Source organism: Lactuca sativa, chromosome 5, assembly GCF_002870075.4.
Source record: "Lactuca sativa cultivar Salinas chromosome 5, Lsat_Salinas_v11, whole genome shotgun sequence".
In the NCBI taxonomy this organism is placed as follows: domain Eukaryota; kingdom Viridiplantae; phylum Streptophyta; class Magnoliopsida; order Asterales; family Asteraceae; genus Lactuca; species Lactuca sativa.
Window position 1 is genome coordinate 258,128,079 of NC_056627.2, and position 10,237 is coordinate 258,138,315.

Consider the following 10,237-nt stretch of genomic DNA (forward strand, 5'->3'; position numbering starts at 1 on the left):
CAGATTTGAAAATTATATGGCGTAAACACCAAAGTACAATGCTAAACTATTTAAAATATGACATGGATCCAATAAAAATGACATGGCTAAATCTTATTAATTTAATAAAATTTTAAATCATCAATACAAAAAGTCTATAAATATTTAAATCTTATTAATTTAATAAAAATTTATAAAACTTTTACCCGTGGTTTTCACGGGTTGTAACCTAGTAAACAATAAACAATAAGCATGAGGAGAGATGCTTATTAAAATTAGTTTATTTAGCTTAATAAACTGAATTTTATCCAAACACTCAAAGTTAGCTTATTGAGAAAATAAGCAATAAACAACTCTTTTTTTGGTGAGTGGGTTTATAATAATACGAATAATAATAATAATAATAATGACAACACCAATAACATTATTATAAATCCTTTTTTTTTTGTGTGCGACGTGTATAATGATTTATTATAAAAACAAGCAAAATTGAACACACATATTATAACGAATAAATTTAATAAAATATACTGTTATAAACTTATAATGAGACTGAACTTAAAATACATTGCCATCTTGCAAAAATAAATTACTAAATTAGAAAATAAATCAATAGTGTTATATTACTGTTTAGCTTTCACTGGACTATGGAGGATTTATTATTGCTAAATTGAGAAGCTCGAATATCCGAACCCTAGCGGATGAACTGAAGCCAACAAGTTACAAGCCCTACCAATACCAATGTCTCATCGCGAGGGTCGTGATTCCGATTCCAGACACCATCGTTCTCGGTTCGATCGAGAACTTAGGTAATTATATCATAGTATTTGTATCTCTTGTAGTTTCGTTATCAGTGTCTATAAGTACAAGAACTAGATGCTTCGATTGATCTCTTTACTGTATGCCACAGCATCGAATGATTAGATGCGAATCAAATCTAACCTTTCATGATTCCGATTCTGTGTTGATTTGATTATTGTAACCAATTATTGCCTCTTAGGCTGTGAGACGTGTTCCTAATGGTTTTGGGTTCTGAAGAAGACGAATCAATTTTAATTTTGTGGTGAATCGTAATTTTATTCCGATGATTAATTTGTTGGTCTGGGGTTAGGTGATTTTTCTTGGATCACTTCATGTACAGTTAAATGCTTGTGGTCAACATCAACAGTGCATCTTGTTTTCCTTTTGTAAATTGGTGATTTTGCTGCTGTTTGATGCAGCCCTAAAAGAGTTAGGAGGGATGGAAGAACAGCAACAGAGCAACCAGCCATTAACCATAATCTGGATTCTTCAGAACATATTAACCGAGATAAAAAACGCCCAGTAGTACCTGATTCAAAGATACAAAATGTATCCTCGATCAAAGAATCTGACAAGAAAAGCAACGGATACCATGAAGGAACAAAAATTTCTTCTGAAAATATGGAATCATCTCGATCTCGATCTCACTTTCAGGTTTTTGCATCCTTCAATCTCACATTGCTGTGTCTTTTTACTCTACTACCCCTATGGAAAACTAGGTTTCACTAATGGGCTTGTCTTATAACACAGCATGATGAGCGTGGTCGTAGCTTTAGACACAGGGATACTCATACTACAGGTTGGTTTTTTTCGTAATTATGTACCCTTTCTTGATTTCATGGGACACCCAAAATTCCAAATCATGTCATTTTTGTAAATCTCTCTGTTTAGAACGTGGGGGGTGGAAGGATTCAAAGGATCGTGAGAGTGGAAGGGCTACAAACAGAAGCTCAAACAATGGTTCGGATACAAAGAAGAAAAGGCCATCTTTTCGTGAGACGAAAATACCCCTGGATGCTGTAACTCATGATAAACCAGCAACACAAGTTTCAAAGCCATTAGAAGGAAGTGAAAGGAAGGAAGATGGAGGAAAGCCGGTGGTTGAGCGGCCTGACAGGTGGTTGTCAGGGGAGAGGGACCCACAAAGGATGAAGTTTCAATCAAGAGATAGGTATGGTGGTGGTGGTGGTGGTGGTGGGTACAGGGGAAGGGGGGATAGGTTAGGTGGTGGAAGGCAAGGGCAGGGTGGTGGTGGTGGTGGTGGAGCTGAGAAGTGGAAGCATGATCTTTATGATGAAGCCAATAAGAGTCCGAATTCAAAGAATGAAGAGGATCAGATTGCAAAAGTTGAAGCCCTTCTTGCTTCATAGCCATGTTTTTTTTTTTTTTTTTTTTTTTTTTTTTTTTTTTTTTTTTTTTGTTCATATGATTTCATGGGACATTATAGTTTTTCTCAAATGTCAAGTGATGATCCTAGAATGGGTCAAGGCTGTAGTTTGTGGTTGGTTTAGGATGTCATTCTCTGTTTTGTTATTGTTTTTCACGTGAGTATGCATTTAAGAATAATATCAAGTGATTTTTTATTAAAGATTTGAAGTCACTAATGTTTTTCTTAAGTGTTGTTTTGGATAAAATGTAATGTTTTGAGAAAAATAAAATGGGGTGATTTGTAAAAAAGTTACTACCTAATGACGCATTCGTTGACTTTTGATTTTCTATATTAGTAAACAAAAAAAAAGGGGGCGGACAAACGAATTACACTTTGACCAAAAACCGTTTATTTTATGATCGATGTACATCTTTTGTATTTAATCATAGAATCAAACCATATAAATTATACAGAATTACTGATTACAAACAATTAAAGAATCCTTTTCTTGGAATTGTATTTTAATCAAAATGGTAGCATCGATCTCCTTAATTGTTCTTGACCTTGGAAGCATGAAATGCGTTTGGAGTTGAATGGTAGGACGTGGAAATATCTTTCTTGAAACTCATTGATCGGGACACATAATCAGAACCTGATGATATCTGCTGCAAGTACTCAGCCGTGGGTGGCTGAAACTCTGACCTAGTCCGGCGGTGGGAGGAGCCCTCCACCACAGCCCCATCCAGGAGGTGGCGGCGGCAGGTGGAGCCGGTGGAGAGGGAGCGGTAGCTGTTGTGAAGGCTGTGTTTCTTCACCGCATGCATCAGAAATGGTATCAATCCTTCCATTTTTTTTGCTAAACTTTTGATGGTTTGTATCGATGGTAAGTTGATGTTTGATATTTTGTGGATGTGAATTTGATGAGTGTTTTCGGAGGGTTATATATATATGGAAAGGGGGTGGAACATAGGTTTGACTTTTTAGATTTAGAAGTTTGACTTTGTATGTATTGTAGATAGTGGATAGGATAGGATGTTGTTTCTGAACAGAACAAGTTATTGACTTTGGAATACTGTAAGAATGGCGGCTACGCCTCTATTTTCGTATCTAAATCATATCGTTTAACTCGTTTATTGCATGTGAATACAATTTTTTTTTTAATAATTTAAATTGTAGTTTATCTATAAATGTATTATTTGATTAGTAAACAAAATATGATTGTATGGGCTCTTGTTGTTCTAAATTAGTTTGTCATTCAAATTTTTTGTTTTATAATGTTTAATTGAAGAAAGTGTTTAGTGGCTTAATTCCTGACCTTTGAACTTGAAATCCTTCAACTAGGACTTCAAATTAACTACATTTTGTTTTTATTTAATTTTTGGTTTATTAAGTAAATCATTTTGTGATTTGTGTTGATTACATAATAGTTTAAGCAATAATTATCTATTTGTTGGTTTTCAAAATTTGGGAATATGGTTATTCCTACCAAAAAGAAAAAGTACACTCCATGTAAGTTTGAGGCATTGAATGTATATTGCCTTGGTTCTGTATCAACCTTTAAAATATATTTTATCATCTCTGTTAAAAAAAACTTGGAGAACAAAATTTTAAATTAAAAAAAAAAAAACACAAAGAAATAAAGTTTTGTCTTTTTATTTTCTTGAACACCCTTTTTAAATAAAAAACTCCGTTTGATTTTTAAGACATGTTTTTAATATGATAGATTGATAGGTAGTAATTGGCGTAGGGTGGAATGTAAAAGAGGATGATGGTAGTGTGCAAGTGTCAACCACAAATATCAATACGCGGAAGGGTCTTTTAGTAATTTCATAAGTAATGGTCCACAAGTTGGGGAAGAATCAGGAGATGGCCATATTTTATTTTATTTTATGTTATATTTTTTTTAAACAAACAAGCCAAAATCAAGTGGCTTTTATTTTTGACACTTTAAAATTCAATGTCAAACATAATCAGACAAATTCCCGTGGGCTAAGATGATCCTAGATTTTGATCTCTTGACAGTTTTGAGTTTTGACACTTTGACGTGGGTGGGCATACTGATAAATTCATTTTATTTTTTAATGTTTGCTCATATTTTTGTGTGGCCCCACTAGAAGAAAAACTTATTTTTATATATTACAAAATTGTTCTAATATACTACGAAATTACTGATATTATTAAAAGAATCATAGTTTTTCTCAAAAAACATTTTTTTTTGTTGCGAATAAAGAAGTACGAAAATAAAATATTAAATTGAAAAGATTTAAAAATACAAAAATGTAAAAGTTAAAAAAAATGTTTCAAAGGATCATTTGGTAACAAATAATGATTTTTGTTAATGTAGATTAAATTACTTATTATTTTGGTATGCATTTTTTTCAAAATTATACTTTAAATGATTAATGTTTATACTTATATATTTAACTATTTTTTTAATCAATCCGTGTAATATGTGAGTCTTACATCTATTTGGTAACAAATAATGATTTTGTAATGGATAATTGGAGTTCAATTTGAGTAAAATTTCAATTTTATACCTATTTTATAAAATATGGTTTACTTATATGGCTATAATAATTATTGTCAATAATTATTATATATAACAGAGTTATAAAGTTATATAACATACATACATATGATTCGAATATGAGTTGATTGTACCACATGAAAGCATGTTTGTCAATTCATCCATACATTTTTTCTATCAGGTGGAGTGGCCTTGGATCTGAGTTAGAGGCAGACGGGTCAAGAGATAAAGAGGGTTGGGTGGAGCAACCTTAGATCTGGATTAAAGGCAGACATGTTTAATGACACACTAAAAGAACTATAGAAAGAAGTGGAGGTGTCAGGTTTCAAACACTCAAACTCAATGTTAGATTCTGTACACACCTAACCATCGAGGCAAGCGTGAGCTGCCTTAAACTTTGACACAATATATTTATAAAGAAAACATAAATAGTTACACTTCACATGTTGGTAAATAATTTGTAACTAAAAGGTATACCTCCATACAATGCAATATTTGTATATCCATAAAATATGTAACATCTTGATTTTCAAGTATTTCCTTTTTGACCTGATAGTTTCATTTTATTTATTTATTTTTTTATAGTTTATTTTAACATATTTCATCCATAATTTAGTTAATTTCCATGCATATTTTCTTTTTTGTTATTTTATGACCATTTCGGGTACTTTCTAGTTTCGTGAGCTTTATTGCAGATTTCATGGAGATTAGTGGAGCAAGAATGTTCGGGACGTATGGAAAGTGATGGGAATCGGTGGACAACAAGGATCTTAGGCTTGATGGGTAGTGGAGATGATGCATGGAGATAGCTTGATGATTATTTGAAGGCTTGGAGAGAAATAAACTTTAAATTTGCAAGATGCGGGAGAATATTCAAGCGTGCGTAGATTATTAATCGAGCGAGTTTACGAGCTATGGAGGATTTGGAGAAGCCAAATTGGGCTTAAAATGAAGAAAAATTGAAGAAAAATGGGCTAGGAGCTGATTGGAATCGAATTGGGCAAAGTGGGCTAAGCTATGGAGGCCCAAACCTCAAAGAGGCCACATTCAGGAACCACCCGCGCAACAACTCGCGGGTCGCGCACAAAACTGCAGGGCAAATTCGAAATTTCATTTGGAAGACTATTTGAGGAAGGTTAGTGCCCATCTTTTGGAGACTCTTGGACATTCGATTTTTGAGCATTCTCTCTGGAGTTTTAAAGACTTTTGAAGGCCAAGAACACCTCAAGAACATCATCTTTTCATCTTTTGATTCTTGCTAAATGTTTGGTACAATCTTTTCTAACTTTGTTTCTTTGAGTTTAGCCATGCTTGGCTAAACTAAAATTGGTTGACTTTTGTTGAATCCTTTGAACTTTTGTTGAATGTTGAAGAATCCATGAACTTGTTCTTAAATCTTTATGGGAATATTTTGTGTTTTAACATATTATCACTACTTGTATGTTTTTATTTATGAGTTTAAATGTGTTTGTGGTGATTAGTTGGCTAATTTCTTGATTAAGTAAAGGATCCTCAAATTAGCAAGCAACAAATGATTTTTGTGTTGTTTTTTCTTCACACAATCATAAAAACATTTCTTCCAACACGGTAGTAAAAGAATTTGACTCCTCTTGGATTTGGTAACTTTTTGGTTCTTAATGCTAGTTGACTTTCACTAATTACATGCTTAATGTAAATTGTGACTTTGACTAAGGAAATTGTTATGAGTTCCCTAACTATTTTAACAACTAAGAAAAGTCTAGGTAATCTCAAGCTTCTTGGATTACTATAGCCAAATCAAAGATTTAAATCAAGTATCACACCATTGGATTCTAATGATATGTTCATCAAAAGTCAAAGTGAGGAAACCTTAAGTCAACCATCATTCTCTTATTGATTTTACATCAAACTCTTATTTTTGTTAAATTGTCCAATTAAATCTTAGTTTAGTTTTAGTTTATTTCAAGTATTTCAAAAGACCAAAACCCCCATTTTTATTTTTATTGTTATTTAACAAGTATTTTTACAAAGAGATTTTCATAGAGTTATAAAATCGAACAAATCTCCATGGATTCGATCCCTTTACCACTATACACTATTTTAATGTGTAATATTTAAGGTTATTAATTTTGTTGGCCTCGACAACCATCATGACCATTGGTTGGTGATTGTATTGCAAAGTTGGTCCCTAATGGCGATTTTGTAATTTTTGGGCATGACTTACGTATGTTGGGCGTACGTGGCCAAGGTGCAAACCCTAAATTTAGAGTTTGGACTCTATTTAAGCATCATTAAAACCCCATACCATTCCTTAACTCCAACCTCCATTCCTCCTTGACCTCATTTCAAAATCCTAAAGTGTGTGAGTGTATTCTGAAGCTTGGAGAGTCATTTTGGTACTCTTGGTGGCAAAGGAAGAACCTAGAAGTGGCGGTGTTTCACTCAAGGCCTTAAGTCCAGCATCTACACTCCCTTGTGCAACTTTTGGAGGTATAAAGCTCCAACCTTGATGAGTATTTCATATAGATCTAATTTTAGCTTAAAGTTGGCACCTTTTTGTCCCAAATCTTAATCTGAGTATAAAGTACTCCACGATATTTGATTTGTCCTTTTAGATGTTTTAGGGTGTGTTAAGTCATAAAAATGTGATCTTGGACATTAGTTTCTTTCCATGCATGATCTAGGTTGTCTTAATGGGAAAAAGCTAGGGTTTTTGATGTTAAGGTCTTAATATCCATCAAAACTCATAAAGTTGAAAACTTTATGGTTAAGAATACCTTTTAGGTTCTAGATTTGGATTTTGGGCAAAAGTGCTTAAGGATTAAGCACTTAATGGGTTGATTTGGTGGCAACCGCGTATACTAGGCATACTAAAGGGTACGTCATGCGTACGTGGTCATCCCTTTGATGTTTGGTCAAGTAGGTAGTACTCCCAGCGTACGTATTGAGTACGCCTAACGCACTTATCAAGTTAACCTGGTTGAATCAATTGACTTTGACCTGGATTTTGACCAAGGTTTGACCTAGCGGGTATTTTGGGTATTTTGACCTGTATTATGAGATTTGGTTAGTGTATTTATAAAGGTGTCTAGTAGAGATGATTTCGGAGCAGTGAACTATATTAGTTTTCTCATATGTCTGTGAGGTAAGTTTTCTCACTATATCCATGGGTCGAAGGCACCAATGCCGACCCATTATTGTGTTATTTAGGATGATATTTGTTGTGTAACTTACATAAATTTCTATGATGTGTTGAAATAGACCCCCAGGGCAGGGCCTACTATGTATGATCGAGTTGAAAGATACCCCAGGGAGAGGCCCCATGGCGGGGCTGATATGTGTTGATCGGGTTGAAATACACCCCAAGACGGGGCCCATATATGTATATCGAGTTGGTTATACCTCAGGGTTAAGCCCATTTATATGTTTTGGTATGTGGTACTATGAGAAACTCACTAAGTTTAATGCTTACGGTTTATGTTTATGGTTTCAGGTACTTCTGATTCGAAAGGGAAGGGCTCGACACGATGGCGCAACATCCTCCCTTCATGATTTCCGCATTTTGAATAATTGTACTATGATGTTTTGGATATTATGATTTGGTGTTGGATTTTGAAACGATTAATGAATGAACTGATAGTCTTTCAATAAAAAATTTTATCATCGTTTTTGGGTTGTTACAAATGATTACACAATATAGATATACCAAAATTATATATCAATGTTGTAGTTATGAAACCAAATGTTTTAGTACTCCTAAAAAGATATTGACGTGTGTTCAACATGGATACCAGTTATTTATAATTTCTGGTTGTTTTCATCATTTGATTGAGTCCTGAGAGGTAGGAGATGTCTTGTTTATAATGTTATCATTACCCGACCCTGATTCAAAAAAGAAATTATGCTTTAGGGCTTTATTCAGAAAAGTCCCATTATTTTGGATTTTTTTGACAAAGTCCTAATTTCTTTTCATTGAATAGAAAAAGTTCCGATTATTTAATATTTTGCCCAAATTAATGAAAAATCTTTTATTTTTATTTTCATGGGAGATGACAGATTATGCGATTTTTCCAAACTAATAAAATTTTCTGTTAAGGAAAACCACATTTTGGACTTTAGCAAATAACCCGGTTGACCGGTCAAGTGGTCGGAATTGTAAAAGATTGGAAATCACAGTGTCAAATTTGAGATAAAAAAACACAATCTCAAATTAGAACTTCTTGTTGTGTTGATAGGAGATCTCTTTAAGTGTAACACCATGTTTCGGGTTATTTCTGAATTCGGAGATTTGATCCAAAGTTATATTATGAAAAGGCTTTGGGCTTTGAGGGAAGAAAGGTTTAGACCTTATTAAAGGTTGATAATGTTGTTTGCGAAGCCCAAACCCTTTGATTTGTGTGAAGGACCGAAGAGTAGAAAAAGAAAAGTCATAGATCAGGATCCGTGCGAGGGTTTTGGTTTTAGTTCGGTTAGTGGCAAGTCAAAAGTAACTAGATATAATTGTGAGGCTCTTCAATACCTTTTTGTGCATATAAAGAACGCCAAAAACAGAGTTGGAACGAATATGTTTTGGCCGTTTGAAGTAAAGATGGAAATGGGAGTTGGTAGTATGCTGGGTGTACATGATGTATATGTAGAGTGTACATCATTAAAGATTGAACGTGGACTTCGTCGAGTACGTTGGGCGTACGTAAGGAGTACGCAGGGCATACTCATGTAGATCCCAAACCCTAAATTTTAGGGTTGAGCCCCTATTTAAGGACTTTAAGGTGCTGTTTGTTTTTTGTTTGCATATCTTCTTGGCCTCTTCTGTTTGCGTCACACAGACCACACACAAACATTAGCCTTCATAGATTGTCTGTTTTTTTTGAAGACCGCATACCAAAAAATGTCTGTGCGCCCTCTTCTCGGCGCAGATGTGGACCGGAGTCTTCTAACTTCTTCAGACATCTTCTAGCCTAAAAAACACACATCTTTATTTTTTTTAGTTTTTTTTAATTTATATTTATTCCAACTTTATTAATGATAAAAAATTTGAAAAAAAAGTTACAATACTTAAAAAAAAGGTTCAACGATACAAACATGATATTTTTGAAAAATTTATAAATAAAGATTTATTACAATAATGGTCGTTGAAGTTGTTTATATAAAACTGAAAAAAAATCATATATATTCTTATATTTTTTATGTCAAATTTTATAAAACATTATTTTATACAGTATCGTCAATTTATTGGAAAAATATTTATGGTATGTTTTAATTGATTTAATTGAAAAAAATCAAAGTTGATCCATATTTGTTAAAACATTCTTTGATTCCTAATTATAATGTTTAGGTATAATATAACTTTCCAGTCAAAATTGTTGGTTTTTATGAAATATATACGTTAATCCATACCATTTTTATTTTCATTTTCTATACAATAGTACATAAAAGTTGATTTTAGATTTGTTAATTATTTATAACAAAGTCATAAAAACATTAAAAAATCACTTTGAAGTTTAAAAAAAATCAGTTTATTTAGATTTTAGTTTATTTTAGTAGCACACAGATGTTAAAAAAACACACAGTCTTTTTTTTTT

The 10,237-nt window shown here is 33.1% G+C and overlaps 1 protein-coding gene across 1 annotated transcript; it reads left to right on the top strand.

The window, feature by feature from the left end:
• Nucleotides 1–589: 589 nt before the first annotated feature.
• LOC111887017 (heat shock 70 kDa protein) lies at nucleotides 590–2,469 on the top strand. Its single transcript, XM_023883247.3, has 4 exons — nucleotides 590–788; nucleotides 1,200–1,434; nucleotides 1,531–1,579; nucleotides 1,672–2,469. Exons 1-4 carry the CDS (start codon nucleotides 721–723, stop codon nucleotides 2,148–2,150), a joined length of 831 nt encoding a protein of 276 aa, XP_023739015.1. The 5' UTR covers nucleotides 590–720; the 3' UTR covers nucleotides 2,151–2,469.
• Nucleotides 2,470–10,237: the final 7,768 nt, after the last annotated feature.